Source organism: Ruditapes philippinarum, unplaced genomic scaffold (genome assembly GCF_026571515.1).
Source record: "Ruditapes philippinarum isolate M1 unplaced genomic scaffold, ASM2657151v2 ctg1221_1_1_1_1, whole genome shotgun sequence".
NCBI lineage: Eukaryota > Metazoa > Mollusca > Bivalvia > Venerida > Veneridae > Ruditapes > Ruditapes philippinarum.
Window position 1 is genome coordinate 234,112 of NW_026854744.1, and position 20,722 is coordinate 254,833.

General features: G+C 33.4%; 1 protein-coding gene across 2 annotated transcripts in view; it reads right to left on the reverse strand.

Moving 5' to 3' along the window:
* Window positions 1-442: 442 nt before the first annotated feature.
* The window catches only part of LOC132740908 (phospholipid-transporting ATPase ABCA1-like), a 35,516-nt gene continuing 15,236 nt past the window's right edge, over window positions 443-20,722 (reverse strand). The window contains exons 8-11 of one of the 2 annotated variants that reach the window (XM_060728967.1): window positions 18,488-18,558; window positions 17,895-17,983; window positions 5,555-5,765; window positions 443-4,172 (exon numbers count right to left, since the gene is read on the reverse strand). In XM_060728967.1, the coding sequence (XP_060584950.1) occupies window positions 18,508-18,558 (51 nt within the window). In that variant the 3' untranslated portion in view covers window positions 443-4,172; window positions 5,555-5,765; window positions 17,895-17,983; window positions 18,488-18,507. Of the gene's footprint in view, window positions 5,766-17,894; window positions 17,984-18,487; window positions 18,559-20,722 lie in introns of both variants that reach the window. The other variant, XM_060728966.1, reaches the window with a different exon arrangement.

Genomic DNA, 20,722 nt, shown 5'->3' on the forward strand with positions numbered 1-20,722 from the left:
TAGCAGAGTGATTCTGCAATATCTTAATAATTGGTAGCGGTTATTTTTCATCTTCTTTTCTTAAAGCTTTGACGATTCATTTAAATGAACATTTTTAAACTCTGTGACTGAGGATAAAACGAAAAATATACACCAATAGTAAAATTAAAATTTGTAAAGCTCATGGAAAAATTATTTGCCCATGGATTGACCTGAAATAACAAATTCAAGGTCAGTAAACTTGAGTGACCCTCAAATATTTTTAGCTTAAAGGCCCATTGTGCCTCAGTAATGCTTTCAGTTTTTATTTCAGTTTTTTTTTTCCAGTTTGGCAACTAGTATAAATTAATCAGTGCTTTTTATAGGTGTCAAAAAAACTACTTTGTATACATTTGGCTATCATTATTACAAGTTATTTCACATTCAGCACTATTTCCTTCAGATGATTAGCATCTTTCATGTTCTAAATCTATTATTACAATATTATAAAACACGTATTTACCCTTTTTACAGAGGGAAAAAAGATTATTTCTGGGACTTTATGTGCATTAAATATATTTAATTTTTTATTTTCACTAAAGTGAAGATGTTTTACCCTTAGCCTGCTGGTGGCAACATATTTTACCCATAATACCTGGGAAGACAAGACCAGTAAAAACATCAAGTACCGTCTAATCGTGGTCTGCACAGTCTACACAGAGGAGATATTTTAAGAATTTTTAAATGTTATCAGGTAATGACATTCTAGCTATTTTTTTTTACATTTATATAAGAACATTGAGAGTAACTGCAAGATGACAAAGGAAATAAAATAAACAACCTTTAGTTTTAGGGAAGAACAGTCAGCTTTTAAAAATTTAGTAAAACATTTTATTATATTAATTAATTTTCATAATGTTAAGTACTAGTAAAACAACCTTTAATTCTTCCTTAGTTTTTTTTTCTATCCATTTTTATTTTTGCTTTTGAAATTTTTTCAGCTAAAATTCTAAAGCTTGTCTATTCTAAATATTTTTTTGTGCTTGGATTGCCTAATATAAAATTCATTTAACCGATAGTTAAATATTGTTATATTGTTAGCACTGAGAATACACATGTATATAGGTTATTTATTATAGAACAAGTGAAAATGCAGTGAGAACTCAGAAGGTTAAATGACTTTTATAAAGGCAGAAATAAAAAAAAGATTAAAAAAAAGCAGAAAACCCAAAAAGACAAGCCAATAAAATTGCTCTGAAAAAATTCAAAGATCAAATATTATTCCACAAAGATTGATGTATTTATTGTAAAGATTTAATTGCAGATGATCATTATTTTGTATCATTTTATAAAATGTATATAGACTTTTAAAAATCCAAATTTTTTTAAGCCAACGCTCATGCCCATCTGTACAAATTTTTAAAAAAATTATGCCATTAAAGAATAGAATAGCTTCGTTAAATTATTGTAATTAATTTATTTTGAATGCTGTACCAGTACCTAGATATACATTTAATAATTCAAATATCAAATGATCATGCATAATTATTTAAAATTATATTGTTTGCAAGTTTGTTTTATTATCATATGTCGTCTTTACTTTGTAACTGTATATCTAAAATGAATGTCCTAATTTTTGAGGCAAATGTTTTGCTGAATGCTAATAAACATGAACAGTTACTCTCAAGTGATGGGAAATATTTATTTCATATACAGATTAATTATTCAAATTAGACAATTTTACATTAAAGATTTTGCCAAAAACACCATGAATCATGATTTTATTGAGATTTCATTTATCTTTAACTCTCAAGTGTTGGGAAGAAAAACTAATTTAAAATTGACAATTTTACATTATAGATTTTGCCAAAACCTCCATGAACATGGTCTTACCAAGATTTCAATTACCTTACATTTTAAATCTAAACATGTTTTAAAGGCAAAGAATGTCTAAAAACAAGAGCCCGGTTTGAGCCGGGTGATGCTCCCCGAATAGGTTTTGGACACAGGAAAGTACACCTCTTGTAGTTTTCTGAGTTATGTCCCTGGAAAAAGTTCAAAGTGCAATAATTCCAAAATTAGGAAAGGCAGAGTGACTGTTCTTTGCACTGCACTTCGAAATCCCTGTCATCTATCAACTTACAAAGTTTCTTGTTGATATCTCTTATGGTTTCCGAGTTATGTTCCGGACAACTTCAAAAAGTAAAAATAAACAAATGGCAATTACTCCAGAATTAGGCAAGGCAGAGTTATGATTCTCATGCACTGCACATCTACCCATTGAGATACATCTACCTACAAAGTTTCATGTTGATATCTCTTATAGTTTTACAGCTATGTCCAGTACAAGATTTTTCTAAAAGGGAAGATAATTCAAAAATGAGGCTTAACAGAGTTATGTTTTTTTTTGCACTGCACTTCTACTCAATGAGATCTATCTACCTACAATGTTTCATCTTGATATCTCTTATAATTTTAGAGTTATGTTCTGGACAAAGTTCAGTGTTAAAATTAACAAAGGGCAATAACTCCAAAATTAGGACAAAAAGAGTTATTGTTCTTATGCACTGCACATCTACCCATTGAGATCTATTCACCTACACACAAAGTTTCATGTTGATATCTCTTATAGTTTTAGAGTTATGCCCCGGACAAGATTTTTCTATAAGGGGAGATAAGTCAAAAATGAGGCTTAACAGAGTTATGGTTCTTTTGCACTGCACTTCTACTCAATGAGATCTATCTACCTACAATGTTTCATCTTGATATCTCTTATAGTTTTAGAGTTATGTTCCGGACAAAGTTCAAAGTGTTGAAATTAACAAAGGGCAATAACTCCAAAATTAGGACAAAAAGAGTTATTGTTCTTATGCACTGCACATCTACCCACTGAGATCTATTCACCTACAAAGTTTCATGTTGATATCTCTTATAGTTTTAGAGTTATGCTCCGGACAAGATTTTTCTATAAGGGGAGATAATTCAAAAACCGGGCAAAATAGAGTTATGGTTCTTTGACACTGCACTCCCCCTCAATGCCCTCTACCACTGTATGAAGTTTAAACAAATTATCTCCAAGGGTTTTCAAGTTATGCTCCGGACAAAAAAACGGACGGACAGACGGACGGACGGACAAGGCGCCGACTATATGCTCCCCCGAAATTTTTCGGGGAGCATAAAAATGAGTTTTTTTTTATTTATACAATAGGCAAACATGTGTTTTATAATGATGTTAAAATGAATTTAAAGCATGTGAGATGCTTATCACATGAAAAAATAGTGTTGACTGCAAAATAATTTGTGATAAAGATAGCAAAATGTAAACAAAGTGGTATTTTGACTTGCTTATGCAAAGTACTAAATCATTAAAAACTGTACTGCCCGTAATTGTAAAAATGCAAAAAATGACTTGGGTATATGGCCAATTAGAAACTGTTTGAAAACACAAAAAGTAATAAGTTTTTGCATAATTAAAATGATAGCATTTTTTAGGCTTGATGGGCCTTTAAAAATGTTCGTCATAAACTTATGATTTGAGCAAATACATTAAAAGTATATTAACAGCGTATATTAAATAAATTCTTTAAGTTCTATATAATTTAAACTGGTTTCAGATACTAGACCTTGTACTTTTAATTTTGAAAAATATTTCTCTTTTGTTTTATCTTATTTCTTACTGGATAAATTTATTTTTATTTTTATTAATTTTACTTGTATTTCATAATTATCATAAATTTATCATATCACATTATCAGATTTATCATAATCAAGTGTTCCAAAGTTAATCTATCAATTTCTTATATACATGTATTTATAGGGCACAAGAACAATTTCTTTTTGTTTTGTTGGTTTTTGTTTGTTTGTTTTTGGTTTTACGTCACATCAATATCGCGACGTTCCAGCTTTACTGGTGGAGGAAGACCTCAGGTGCCCTTCCGTGCATTATTTCAGGCACGAACGGGCACCTGAGTAGAACCAACGACGTTTCGTAAGCTAGCTGGATAGCTTCCTCACATGAAAGAATCCAAAGTCCCTGCTTATTTCAGGCACAGCTGTGAGGGGCAAGTGGGTTGAAGTCAACGACCTTAACCACTCGGCCACGGACGCCCCTTGTTTTGTTGGTAATTCTGTATGACAGCTTCTAGTGACTGGACATTCCGTCTTAACCTCATTTTGTAGTATCTTCACTAATGTTTTCATGTTTCTCTCCATCCCTACAATAAAGAAAAACAAAAACAATTATTAATTCAGAGTATCATTTTCATTATAAAATGAAATGTAGCCATTTCAAATTTAACTGCTTAAATAATATTTATAAGCTTTGTTCAGTGGACAAAGAAATAAATTACTATGACTTTTTATCAAATCAATATGAACAAGATATACAAGAATTTGTAACAGAATTACCAACGTCCCCCGCCTCAGGGAATTTTTATACGAAGCATAAAATTGTGCTATTTCAAAAGATTGAGGTATGGATCTCAGGACTTTCAGTCCAAACTTATGATCAATGCTAGATCTGCAAATGCAACAATAAATTTATTAAAGAAATAAAATGAAACACGGAATTTAAAAATTTATCATGTAAAGCTTTGACCTCTAAGTGTGACCTTGACCTTGGAGGTAGGGGTGCAGGTGTTATGCATGACATATCGTCTTATTATTGTAACTATTTGTGCCAAGTATTTTCAAAATCCCTTGAACTATGAAGAAGTTATAGATCGGACACAAAATATACCCTATAACAGACTATGTAAATCTTTGACCTCTAAGTGTGACCTTAACCTTGGAGGTAGGGACACAGGTGTTACACATGACATATCATCATATCATTGTGACTATTTGTGCCAAGTATTTTCAAAATCCCTTGATCTATGAAGAAGTTATGGACAGGACACAAAATATACCATATAACAGACTGTTAATGTTTGACCTCTAAGTGTGACCTTAACCTTGGAGGTAGGGGTGCAGGTGTTGTACTTGACATATCATCTTCTTATTGTGACCATTTGTGCCTAGTTATTTTAAAATCCTGAAGAAGTTCTTGATCGGGACACAAAATATACCCTTAAACAGACTATGTTAATTTTTGACCTCCCAAGTTCAAGGTCACACTTAGAGGTCAAAAATTAACATAGTGTAAATAAATTCTGTAAGTTCTATATAATTTAAACTGGTATCTAGACCTTGTACTTTTAATTTTGAAAAATATTTCTCTTTTGTTTTATCTTATTTCTTACTGGATAAATTTATTTTTATTTTTATTAATTTTACTTGTATTTCATAATTATCATAAATTTATCATATCACATTATCAGATTTATCATAATCAAGTGTTCCAAAGTTAATCTATCAATTTCTTATATACATGTATTTTATAGGGCACAAGAACAATTTCTTTTTGTTTTGTTGGTTTTTGTTTGTTTGTTTGTTTTGGGTTTTACGTCACATCAACACAGTATAGATCATATCGCGACGTTCCAGCTTTACTGGTGGAGGAAGACCTCAGGTACCATTCCGTGCATTATTTCAGGCACCAACGGGCACCTGAGTAGAACCACCGACGTTCCGTAAGTTAGCTGGATAGCTTCCTCACATGAAAGAATCCAAAGTCCCTGTCGGGATTCGAACCCACAGCGGTGAGGGGCAAGTGGGTTGAAGTCAACGACCTTAACCACTCGGCCACGGACGCCCCTTGTTTTGTTGTTTTGTTGGTAATTCTGTATGACAGCTTCTAGTGACTGGACATTCCGTCTTAACCCCATTTTGTAGTATCTTCACTAATGTTTCCATGTTTCTCTCCATCCCTACAATAAAGAAAAACAAAAACAATTATTAATTCAGAGTATCATTTTCATTATAAAATGAAATGTAGCCATTTCAAATTTAACTGCTTAAATAATATTTATAAGCTTTGTTCAGTGGACAAAGAAATAAATTACTATTACTTTTTATCAAATCAATATGAACAAGATATACAAGAATTTGTAACAGAGTTACCAACGTCCCCCGCTTCAGGGAATTTTTATACGAAGCATAAAATTGTGCTATTTTGAGGTATGGATCTCAGGACTTTCAGTCCAAACTTATGATCAATGCTAGATCTGCAAATGCAACAATAAATTTATTAAAGAAATAAATTGAAACACGGAATTTAAAAATTTATCATGTAAAGCTTTGACCTCTAAGTGTGACCTTGACCTTGGAGGTAGGGGTGCAGGTGTTAATTGCATGACATATCGTCTTATTATTGTAACTATTTGTGCCAAGTATTTTCAAAATCCCTTGAACTATGAAGAAGTTATAGATCGGACACAAAATATACCCTATAACAGACTATGTAAATCTTTGACCTCTAAGTGTGACCTTGACCTTGGAGGTAGGGACACAGGTGTTACGCATGACATATCATCTTATCATTGTGACTATTTGTGCCAAGTATTTTCAAAATCCCTTGATCTATGAAGAAGTTATGGACAGGACACAAAATATACCATATAACAGACTGTTAACCTTTGACCTCTAAGTGTGACCTTGGAGGTAGGGGTGCAGGTGTTGTACTTGACATATCATCTTCTTATTGTGACCATTTGTGCCTAGTTATTTTAAAATCCCGAAGAAGTTCTTGATCGGGACACAAAATATACCCTTATACAGACTATGTTAATTTTTGACCTCTAAGTGTGACCTTGAACTTGGAGGTAGGGATGCAGGTGTTGTGCATGACACATCGTCTCATTATTGAGAACAATTGTGGCAAGTATTTACAAAATCCCTTCAAAGATAAGAAAGTTATGGACTGGACACGACATATACCCTCAAATAGGCAATGTGTACCTTGACCATGGAGGTAGGAGTCTGGTTGTTGGGCATGACACATCGTCTTATTATAACAAACATTTGTGCCAAGTTATTTCAGATTCCTTTGATAAATGACACAGTTATGGACAGGACACGAAAGTGTGACGGATGCGTGGACAGACGTCCGGACAGAGCCTATTTCTATATCCCCCTTTTTTTCTTCGAAAAGGCTGGGGACAACAAGAGCCATATGTTAACATGGCCATCCCCCCCGCCAAATGTGTTTGTTCATTGGGGGAATGTATATGTAGTAGAGCAGAATAATTCAATTTTAAGAGGTCTTTCAGGTAATGAAAACTGATGACTGAAGTGTTTACAAATTTGAAACCTATGTGGATACTGGTGGCTGAAAATAACAAAGGGCAAAAACTCAAAAATAATGCAGGGTAGGTTATCATTCTTGTGTGCTGCACTCCTCCTTAATGAGATCTATCCACCTATGAACTTTCAAATTGATACTTCCAACACTATTAAGATGAGCTCCAGACAAAAAGTATGAAAAATAACAAAGGGCAATAAGTCAAAAATTATAAAGGGTACAGTTATCATTCTTGCTCACAGCATTCCTCGTCAATAAGATCTATCCACCTATGAAGTTTCATGTTGACAGCTCAAAGACTTTTTTGAGTTATGCTTCACTCAGGTGAAAAATTAAGTATGAAAAAAAACAAAGGGCAATAACTCAAAAATTATGAAGGGTAGAGTTATCTCTCTTATGCTCTGCACATCTCCTGAGTGAGATCTATCCACCTATGAGGTTTCATGCTGATATCTTAAATGCTTTTTGAGTTATGCTCTGGACAAAATTAAGTTTAAAAAATAACAAAGGGCAATAACTGAAAAATTATGCAGGGTACAGTTATCATTCTTGTGCACTGCACTCCTCCTCAACGAGATCTTTCCACCTATTCAATTACAAGTTGATACCTCAAGTACTTTTGAGATATGCTCCGGCGGAAGAACGGATAGTTGGACATATGGACAGACTGACGGACGGAGACTATTTTTATATCCCCTGCTGCCTTTTCGGCGGGGAATTATAATAACAACAGCTAGTATGCTCAGCTAAAATGCTGGTCACAGTAAAGACAACAAGAGCCACCGCCGGGCGGGGGCAACGCTCGACTTTTTACTTTTTCTAAACGCAAACATAGAAAGGTTTGAACATATCTTAAAGTTTCCTTTTTATAAATTTAGTTGGTCTGTCTTGCTACATTAGTTTTGTTTATCTATTTTGTATATATATATATATGAAAAGAAACACGCAATTCTATAAATAGAAACACGCAATTCAATAAATAGAAAGACGTAATTCTATAAATAGAAACACTCAATTCTATAAATAGAAACACGCAATTCTATAAATAGTAACAAGCAATTCTATAAATAGTAACACGCAATTCTATAAATAGAAACACGCAATTCTAAAAATAGAAACACACAATATACGTTGTTGTTGTTGTTGATGATGATGGTGATGATGATGATGATGATGATAGAAATAGATATATATATATATATATATAGGTTTGTGAAAAAAATTTGCATCTACAAAATACCTTTCAAAAACACTGGATCCAAAGAAGGATACAAGAACGTGGAAAAAAACAATAAATTTGGAGAAAATAAACGTTCATACAGTGCTAAAGTATAAATACCCAAGTACTTTCGGCGTATTATGCCTTCATCAGGGGTGTATTACATGCATAATGTGCACACAATCGAGCACAAAATCTCAATACGTGTGTACTGTATAGTATCAAAAATTGAACTGAAACACAGTCGCTAGAAAGGTGATAAAATTACATCGATTATGAATAGACCGTTATTGAATGGTCATTGTGTAGTACTTTACAAAAGAGAATATAGCCTGCGGTCAATATGGCATAAACTCGGTTAAATATATCGTTTAAAAGAAAAAAATATATATATTAACTAAAAAAAATAAAACTTCACATATAAGGGCGTTTTGTGTTTTTATTACTATAAGTATGATGTAAGAAAATGCAAGTTACAAACAGTATGATGTTATATTAAGTGGAAATTTACGATAAGGTGAAAGTAAAAACGAAGCTCTCAGGCTTTCACCTTATCGTAAATTTCCACTTAATATAACATCATACTGTTTGTAACTTGCATTTTCTTACATCATACTTATAGTAACAAGATATGTTTGTAAAACATGTATGCCCCCTATCAGCAGCCAATTAGTCATGTGATAAGGTTATTATGCATGACTTCTGACCCAGTGATCAAACAATTAATAAGGTTTATCAAGTATCTACTGGTCATGACCTTTACCTTTAACCCCTTGACCCAAAACTCAATAGGGGTCATCTGCTGGTCACAACCAATCATCATACAAAGTTTGAAGTTCCTAGGCCTAAGCGTTTTTAGTTAATTGATCAGAAACCGTTTTTAACATACAAGGTCAATGTGACCTTGACCTTTGACCCCAAAATCAATAGGGGTCATCTGCTGCTCATGACCAATCACCATGCCAAGTTTGAAGTTCCTAGGCCGAAGGGTTCTTTAGTTATTGATCAGAAACCGTTTTTACTAACAATGTCAATGTGACCTTGACCTTTGACCCCTTGATCCCAAAATCAATAGGGGTAATCTGCTGGTCATGACAAATCACCATACCAAGTTTGAAGTTCCTAGGCCTAAGCGTTCTTAAGTTATTGATAGAAACCGTTTTTACTTACAAGGTCAATGTGACCTTGACCTTTGACCCCTTGACCCAAAATCAATAGGGGTCATCTGCTGGTCATAACCAATCATCATACAAAGTTTGAAGTTCCTAGGCCTAAGCGTTTTTAGTAAATTGATCGGAAAATGTTTTTACCTACAAGGTCAATGTGACCTTGACCTTTGACCCCTTGACCCCAAAATCAATAGGTCATCTGCTGGTCATGACCAATCACCATACCAAGTTTGAAGTTCCTAGGCCTAAAGGTTCTTAAGTTATTTTTTGGAAAGCTTTTTTACCTACAAGGTCAATGTGACCTTGCCCTTTGACCCCTTAACCCCAATATCAATAGGGGTCATCTGCTGGTCATAACCAATCACCATACCAAGTTTGAAGTTCCTAGGCCTAAGGGTTCTTTAGTTATTGGTCGGAAACTGTTTTTACCTAAGAGGTCAATGTGACCTTGACCTTTGACCCCTTGACCCCAAAATCAATAGCGGTCATCTACTGATCATGACCAATCACCATATCAAGTTTGAAGTCCCTAAGCCTAAGGGTTCTTTCGTTATTGATCGGAAACCGTTTTTTTACCTACAAGGTCAATGTGACCTTGACCTTTGACCCCTTGACCCCAAAATCAATAGGGGTCTATTTGCTGGTCATAACCAATCACCATACCAAGTTTGAAGTTCCTAGGCCTAAGGGTTCTTATGTTATTGATCAGAAACCGTTTTTACCAAAAAGGTCAATGTGACCTTGACCTTTGACCCCTTGACCCTAAAATCAATAGGGGTCATCTACTGATCATGACCAATCACCATACCAAGTTTGAAGTTCCTAGGCCTTAAAGTTCTTTAGTTATTGATCGGAAACTGTTTTTGCTTACAAGGTCAATGTGACCTTGACCTTTGACCCCTTGACCCCAAAATCAATAGGGGTCATCTACTGATCATGACCAATCACCATATCAAGTTTGAAGTTCCTAGGCCTTAAAGTTCTTTAGTTATTGATCGGAAACCGTTTTTGCTTACAAGGTCAATGTGACCTTGACCTTTGACCCCTTGACCCCAAAATCAATAGGGGTCATCTACTGATCATGACCAATCACCATACCAAGTTTGAAGTTCCTAGGCCTTAAAGTTCTTTAGTTATTGATCGGAAACCGTTTTTGCTTACAAGGTCAATGTGACCTTGACCTTTGACCCCTTGACCCCAAAATCAATAGGGGTCATCTACTGATCATGACCAATCACCATACCAAGTTTGAAGTTCCTAGGCCTTGAAGTTCTTTAGTTATTGATCGGAAACCGTTTTTGCTTACAAGGTCAATGTGACCTTGACCTTTGACCCCTTGACCCCAAAATCAATAGGGGTCATCTACTGATCATGACCAATCACCATACCAAGTTTGAAGTTCCTAGGCCTTCAAGTTCTTTAGTTATTGATCGGAAACTGTTTTTGCTTACAAGGTCAATGTGACCTTGACCTTTGACCCCTTGACCCCAAAATCAATAGGGGTCATCTACTGATCATGACCAATCACCATACCAAGTTTGAAGTTCCTAGGCCTAAGGGTTCTTTAGTTATCACTCGGAAACCATTTGGTCTACGGACCGACGGACCGACAGACCGACGGACCGACAAGTGCAAAGCAATATACCCCCTTTTCTTCGAAATGGGGGCATAATAAAAACACAAAACGCCCTTATATGTGAAGTTTTATTTTTTTTAGTTAATATATATATTTTTTTCTTTTAAACGATATATTTAACCGAGTTTATGCCATATTGACCGCAGGCTATATTCTCTTTTGTAAAGTACTACACAATGACCATTCAATAACGGTCTATTCATAATCGATGTAATTTTATCACCTTTCTAGCGACTGTGTTTCAGTTCAATTTTTGATACTATACAGTACACACGTATTGAGATTTTGTGCTCGATTGTGTGCACATTATGCATGTAATACACCCCTGATGAAGGCATAATACGCCGAAAGTACTTGGGTATTTATACTTTAGCACTGTATGAACGTTTATTTTCTCCAAATTTATATATATATATATATATATACACACACACACACACACACACCAATAAATATATTATTATGGTCATTTAATGCACAAATCTGAGAAAATTCATTAATTTAACCTTCAAGGTCAAGGTCATTTAAGAGCCCAAGCAAATTTGGGTTTGATAAACAACAAGGTCCTTAAGAATGTTCTGTTATAATATGAAGTTGATCCCTTCAATAATAGCAAAGTTACAGTCAGTTACATCCAAAACAATGAAAATTTCAATAATTTGACCTTCAAAGACAATGTCATTAATGAGTGAAGGTCAAGGTCTGACGGGTTATTTTTAACAGTTATCCTTGAAGATTATTATGTTCAAGTTTCAATCAAGACAATCCATTCAAAAATAACAAAGTTACAGCCAATAATAGCCAAAAAAGTGAATATTTCAATAATTTGACCTTCAAAATCAAGGTCATTTATGAGTGAAGGTCAAGGTCTGTCTGGTTATTTTTAAGGGATATCCCTGAAGATTACTATGTTCAAGTTTGAAGACAATCCATTCATAAATAACAAAGTTACAGCCAATAATAGCTAAAAAATGAAAATTTCAATAATTTGACCTTCAAAGTCAAGGTCATTTATGAGTGAAGGTCAAGGTATTCTGGTTATTTTTAAGGGATATCCTTGAAGATTATTATGTTCAAGTTTGAAGACAATCCATTCAAAAATAACAAAGTTACAGCCAATAACAGCATGAACAAGCAAAATTTGGACTTTTAACCTTGAAGGTCAAGGTCATTTATGGATGAAGGTCAATGTTAGTGTGGTCTACTGAAAGGTCTTGTCCCAAGGGTTGTTGTGGCCAAGTATGAAGACAATACACCAAGAAATAAAAAAGTTATGATCCAGGTATAAGTTTGCGGACGGCAACGGCAACCGCAAGGGCAACGGGAACGCCGACCTGACTGTAACAATACCTGTACTTTTTTTTTCAAAAAAAAAAAAAAGTCAAGCTAATAAAAAAAATCAATTATGATATAAACATACATTACTCTCAGTATATAGAAACGAAGCCCTGAAAGTTTTACAGCACTATACTTATGTAACAAAATCAATAGTATAAAAATATATTCTATATATTTTACACTGGTTACAGATAATAGAAACACTTAAAAAATAAAACAATTTTCAAATAAATTTCATGCTTAAATAAAAATTAAATGGAGATACAGGCTAGTGTTGTTTATCCTACCAAATATGATAAAGGTGATAAAAAACAAATTTTTGAACCATGTAACAGTTTAAAAACAAGCAATTATTATAGTATTGCAAGCAATCCATAAGTCCCCTACTGGTTAGAACCCCAGCAACATTCTGAAGGGCCATTGGCCATTCAATTATGCCATTAAATGAATGAATAACATGAATGAACTTAAATCTTAGTTTGTCTGTATCATAGTAATGTGTTACGTTTCCCTGCCTAGTAAGGAAATAATGTTTATACAACAGATACCATTTATAGTCACAAAGGACACATGAAAAAATAACAATTTTCGAATATACCATTAACATGTATAGTAACAAAGATGAACAAGAACGTGTTTGTTAAACACAAATGCCCCCGGCTCCGATTCTTGTCAGTAGCAATATTTCAAAAAATGTTTACCCATTCACTCAGTTATATGGACAGAAACATTGCCAAAAATTGTAAACACAAGTTATATAGCTTGACAGAGTCATGGCATTTTGTAATTGTGAAATATATAAGTTGCCAAGTCATTGCTATGACTTGTGAATATTCAACTTTATCAAATACATGTATATATAAATGTAAGAAATCTATATTTGGCACCCTTGACCTTGACCCCCTGACACCTATAGAATATCATGCAAGTTATCTTCCTACCAAATATGAAATACACCTGTCAATAAATAAAAATCTATTTTGAGCATTGATGACCTTGATCCAACTGACCCCTAACTCCATCCAAAGGAAGAATACCATGTTAGTTATCTTTCAACCAAATATGAAATAAATCTGTCAATAAATAAAGGCTGTATGGGCAAAAGTGTAAAAATCTATTTTTAGCACTTGTGACCTTGACCCAACTGACCCCTAACTCCATCCAAAGGAAGAATAGCATGCAAGTTATCTTCCTACCAAATATGAAATATATCTGTCAATAAATAAAGGCTGTATGGGCAAAAGTGTTAAAATCTATTTTTAGCACTAGTGACCTTGACACACTGATCCCTAACTCAATCAAAAGGAAGAATACCATGCAAGTTATCTTCCTATCAAATATGAAATACACCTGTCAATAAATAAAGCCTGTATGGGCAAAAGTGTAAAAATCTATTTTTAGCACAAGTGACCTTGACCAACTGATCCCTACCCCAATCAAAAGGAAGAATACCATGCTAGTTATCTTCCTACCAAATATGAAATACATGTATATCTGTCAATAAATAAAGCCTGTATGAGCAAAAGTGTAAAAATCTATTTTTAGCACTGGTGACCTTGACCCAACTGACCACTAACTCCATCAAATTTTATGTTCCTATCAATTATAAATGACATCTGTCTATAGAATATGTTTAATACACCTGTAAAAATGTAAAAATCTATTTTTAACATTGGTGACCTTGACATTGGTGACATTGACCTTGACCCCAATGACACCTTACTATACCCAAAGAAGGAGGACCTCCCTTGGCATGTTTGTATTAAACATGAAAGACTTCAACCAAAAAATAAAGGCTGTATGAGCAAAAATGTTTAAATTTATTTTCTAAACCAGTGACCTTGACCCTAGAGACCACTTACTCCACAAAAAATTAGAGGATCATAAAAGGTATCCACCTACCAAATATGCAAGATATCTTTAAATAAATTAAGCAATTAAGAGAAATTTACGATAAATCCAACTTGCCAGAATAGGTTAACCAGACAAGGCCCTATTTTCAAAGTGAAAAAAGGGAAATAACTGGGAAATATGGATGACACAGTTATATAACTTGGCAATATCATGTACTTTGTATTGATACGTAAGTGTGGAAATTATGAAGCCATTAGTATTGATAGAACTTAAGATATTTCCAACTTGTCGTTTTAGGTTAACCATTATTCATTTTCTAAGTGCTGAAAAGGGCAATAACTTGGTAAATATGAAAGCCATAGTTATGTAACTTGACCAGATCATGTACTTTGTATTGATTAGTAAGTGTGTAAACTAAGAAGCCATTGGTGCAGGTAGAACTTAAGAAAAATCAAACTTGCCGATCTAGGTTAACCTTGTACGGACAGACAGACGGACGGACAGATGGACGGACGGTTCAATTACTATATGCCCGGGGGCATAAAAATTAAAAAGAAAAAGAAATATAATTATATATTTAATGTAGGTGTTGATAATGAATGTTTATTTAAATTTGAAGTAAATCCCTGAAGAAATAAAAAAGTTAAAGAATGAATAAGAACAATTCAAAGATTAATGAGGAGATAATTCTGGAAATATGAATTTTAGATTTATAAACCTTGTCATATTATTATGATGTGGGAGTTTGAAGTCAATCCTAGTTCAAGGGGGACATAATTCTGGAAATAGTCTTGCTAGAGTATTGAACCTTCTCACAAATGATTTGAATGATAATAAGAAACATAATATATTAAGTTTGAAGTAAATATATTAAGAAATAAAGAAGTATTTAAAAAAAAAACCCATTTTTTTTATCATGAAAATTCTAAGTTCAAGGGAGGTAATTCTGATAATTTGTGTGCTAAAGTTGTAAACCTTGTCACATATGATGTGGTTGATGACCAGAAACTTATATTTAAAGTTTGAAGTGAATACGTTAAGAAATAAAGAACTTATAGTGAAAAAGCATTAAAACTAGAATCAGACATCTTGACAAGGTTTATCTGACGTTTGTTAATTATGACAGCTCTCAATAAACTCCCTATAGTCAACATTAAAATAATGTGTATAATTTCCATACTGCAATCTATCCATATTTTAAGACATTTTATAACATTTCCCTTTGAGTAATTGGCACCAAGCACAAAATTATTACTTAACTGTTAAAACCATACTTAAAACAACAGAATAATACTTGGTTCCTAAAATATTTTACGATGTTTTCATACAATATTCATGTGTGTTAAAAAACAAAGACATTTTAGGTCAAATTTTTTTTACAAGAATCAATCATAAGATTATGACAAGAGCTGTATGTAACTAGAAATGTGTCCATAGGACACGGGTGCCCCCACCGCGCCACTGTTCTGTCAATCTTATGACTCTAGGTCAAATATTTTTTTGAAAACTAAAAATCTTTTACTAAGTAAAGGGCAAGAACTTTACAAATACTGAATAAATCCACAAGCAAACCCAAAGGTGCATAAGTACACATGATGACCAACATTCTGGTAAACTTTCAGGCCTACAATACTTTTTGAGCTATGCATGAACAAGTTGAAAATTGTAAATTTATACTAGTGTAAGTCAAGGGCAATAACTCTTACAAAACTGAAAAAAATCCACATGCAAAGTCCCAGGTTCATAGCTTCACAGTGATGTGAATCATTATTCCTGTAATTTAGTTGATTATTGATTATTATTTCTGTAAAGTTGGTTGATACTCAAGGAACAAATAACAACATAATGAAACGGTTTTTACTAAGTCAAGGGAAATAACTCTACAAATACTGGATAAATCCACAAGCGAAACCCCAGGTGCAAAACTAAATATGCTGAGCAACCTTCCCGTAAGGTTTAATGACTTTATGCCAAATCCTTTTTGAGTTACATGCGACACAAGTTGAAAATTGCAAAAAATTTCTAAGTCAAGGGCAATAACTCTAAAAATACTAAATAAATCCAATCGAAAATACCTAGGTGCACAACTACACATGCTGATCAACATTCCTGTAAAGTTTCATGACTCTAGGTCAAATACTTTTTGAGTTACATGCGACACAAGTTGAAAATTGCAAAATTTTACTAAATCAAGGGCAATAACTCTAAAAATACTACATAAATCCACACGAAAACACCCAGGTGCACAATTACACATGCTGATCAACATTCCTGTAAAGTTTCATGACTCTAGGTCAAATCCTTTTTGAGTTACATGCGACACAAGTTGAAAATTGCAAAATTTTACTAAATCAAGGGCAATAACTCTTAAAATACTAAATAAATCCAAATGAAAACACCTAGGTGCACAACTACACATGCTGATAAACATTCCTGTAAAGTTTCATGACTAGGTCAAATACTTTTTGAGTTACATGTGACACAAGTTGAAAATTGCAAAATTTTACTAAATCAAGGGCAATAACTCTTAAAATACTAAATAAATCCAAATGAAAACACCTAGGTGCACAACTACACATGCTGATAAATATTCCTGTAAAGTTTCATGACTCTAGGTCAAATACTTTTAGAGTTACATGTGACACAAGTTGAAAATTGCAAAATTTTACTAAATCAAGGGCAATAACTCTAACAATGTCCAGACGAAAATACCCAGGTGCACAACTACACATGCTGATCAACATTCCTGTAAAGTTTCATGACTCTAGGTCAAATACTTTTTGAGTTACATGTGACACAAGTTGAAAATTGCAAAAATTTTACTAAATCAAGGGCAATAACTCTAAAAATACTAAATAAATCCACACAAAAACAACCAGGTGCACAACTACACATGCTGATCAACATTCCTGTAAAGTTTCATGACTCTAGGTCAAACACTTTTTTAGTTACATGCGACACAAGTAGAAAATTGCAAAATTTTACTAAATCAAGGGCCATAACTCTAAAAATACAAAAAATATTCAGACGAAAATACCCAGGTGCACAACTACACATGCTGATCAACATTCCTGTAAAGTTTCATGACTCTAGGTCAAATACTTTTTGAGTTACATGCGACACAAGTAGAAAATTGCAAAACTTTACTAAATCAAGGGCCATAACTCTAAAAATACAAAAAATATTCAGACGAAAATACCCAGGTGCACAACTACACATGCTGATCAACTTTCCTGTAAAGTTTCATGACTCTCGGTCAAATAATTTTTGAGTTACGTGCGACACAAAAGTGAAAGGACGGAAGGAAGGACGGACGGACAAGGGTAAATCTAAATGCCCGGCACAAAAAACTCGGGAAAATGTCTTCAAGACTCATTATATTTAGACACTAGTTCCTTTAGCTCTTAACTTGATGGATTTAACATTTTACTAAAGAGCCAATATTTTTAATATAAGAATCACTAACTTTCCAAAGCAGAGGAGGGAGTGATCTTAGCCACTAAGCTATGTGGGTTCTGTTTCAAAATAATTTGGCTTTACCTTTTTCTTGGTAACAAAAAGACACCTCCAGCAATCTTCTGAGGCATGATTCCAAGTATTGCCAAAACTACCTCAACAGCATCAGAATTCTGTAACAAGAAAATAACCTGGTTAATTTGCCCTGCTTTGAATTTGGAACAGTGCATGTAAATTTTTAGAGATTTTAATAAATCCCCTGTCACATAATTATTGCAAGTCTGGAAATATTACCATGTGTGTGATTATTACGCAGTAGTTTGGATGGTGCCATGATAATCACAGGTTATGTTTGCACCAACACAATATAGGTTATAAGGTGCCGAAACTGGAAAGATGATTTTGGCTAATGTTGAGTAGTAACCTCAGTTGTTACATGGGGTAAAAAAAATTAACTCACTTACAGGAGTTAAGAGATGCATAGACTCCAGTTATTCAAATCCATTTTGTGTTTTTTGTTTGTTTTATTTAGGGTTTTCAGTAATCAATGTGTTATCAAATTAGTTAAAATCACAAAATCCTAGTCAACTTTATTAAAAATAAAATTTTAATTCTTTGATAATGTCAATTATGATGTCATATTTGACCATTTTTGCATTTACTTAAGTTCTGCTCACCTTCAGTTGGCCAATAATGATTATGACTTCAGTCCACTCATGGCTGCAAACTCATAATTGGTTACATGACACTGAAAATAAGTTGAAATCATGGTTTAATTGTTTACTATTTATAGTAACAAGTCTATTAAATTCTTGTGAACAGTCCTCAGGTTTTATCTACAAATATGTTGAATAGTCATGTTACCCAAAATCTTCATACAGAACAATAATACGATTTATGTTACCAAAATTCTTCATACAGAACAATAATACGATTCATGTTACCAAAAATCTTCATACAGAACAATAATACGATTCACATTACCAAAAATCTTCATACAGAACAATAATACGATTCATGTTACCAAAAATCTTCATACAGAACAATAATACGATTCATGTTACCAAAAATTCTTCATACAGAACAATAATACGATTCATGTTACCAAAAATCTTCATACAGAACAATAATACGATTCATGTTACCAAAAATCTTCATACAGAACAATAATACGATTCATGTTACCAAAAATCTTCATACAGAACTACAATATGATTCAAGCTTTACACAGGCAACATTTTGGTTTTGATATTTCTTTAGATTTTAAATGTACCTGCACTTGTCAATGTGTCCCGCATTGCAGGGCTTCTTAATTAAGTAAGACTAAAGACTTTTCATTTGAAGCCCTTTTCTGCCTAAACCGTGAATCTCATTTATCATAAATATGATTAAAACTTATATTATAATTATTCATAAATAATGTTGGAAAGATAATGACAGGAAACTGAATTTTTTTTTTTACCAAAGTTAAAGGGGCATAACTCTGCCAATTGTAAAATTTGAGTCGAATGTGTACAACTGTTTGGGGAGGGGGGGATAATAAATGGAAACTGAAAAATTCCCTTCAAAGTCATAGAAAGATAAAATACTGTAATCACTCTGTCAAAAATAATCAAACCATACTAAATTTGAAGTTGACTTGCACATTCCTATGACATAAACATAAGTTAAATTTCAGTTGAATGTGTACAACTGTTGGGAGATAAAGAATGGGAACTTAAAATTTCCCCTTTTTTGTCAAAGTTAAGGGGCATAACTGTCAAAAATGACCGAACCATGACCAAATAGACTGACATATCTATATATTAAATTTCAGTTGAATGTGTTCAACTGTTGGGAGATAATGAGTGGAAACTGAAAATTTCTTATTTTTTTCAAAGTTAAAGGGGCATGTTACTCTGCCAAAAATCATTGAAGCATGACCAAATTCCAACTTGACCTGGGCATTCCTTTGCCGTATTCAAATGTCAAATTTGATTTGAATGTGTACAACTGTTGGGGAGATAATGAATTGAAACTGAAAATTTCCCTTTTTTTCAAAGTTAAGATAAAAGATAAAATACTCTGTAATCACTCTGTCTTAAATCACCAAACCATGACCAAATTTGAACTTGACCTGCACATTCCTATGACATATCCATATGTTACATTTGAGTTGAATGTGTACAACTGTTTGGGGATAATGAACCAAAACTGAAAATTTCTTTTTTTTTCAAAGTTAAAGGGGCATAACTCATCAAACTATAACCAAATTCCAACATGACCTGGCCCTGTATTCACAAAGATTTAAGGATCAAGATCAGGATCAAATTAAAACTAGAAATGTGTCCATAGGACACAGGTGCCCCCACACTCCACTAATTTGTCAATCTAATGTCTCTAGGTCAAATATTTTTTTTTTGGCTACATGTGCCCAAGTTGAAAACTAAAAATCTTTTACTAAATAAAGGGCAAATACTACAAATACTGAATAAATCCACAAGAAAACCCCAAGGTGCAAGTACACATGCTGACCAACATTCTTGTAAACTTTCAGGCCTACAGGTCATAAACATTTTGAGTTACGTGCAACACAAGTTAAATATTGTAATTTTTTACTAAGTCTAAGTCAAGGGCAATAACTCTAAAAATACAAAAAATATCCACACAGAATACCAAGGTGCACAACTATACATGCTGAGCAACATTCCTGTAAGGTTTCATGACTCTAGGTCAAGTACTTTTTTAGTTACGTGCCACACAAGTTGAAATTGGAAATTTTTACTAATTCAAGAGCAATAACTCTAAAAATACTAAATATATCCACATGAAAATACCCAGGTGCACAACTGCACATGCTGATCAACATTCCTGGAAGGTTTCATGACTGTAGGTCAAATATTTTTTGAGTTACGTGCAACACAAGTTGAAAA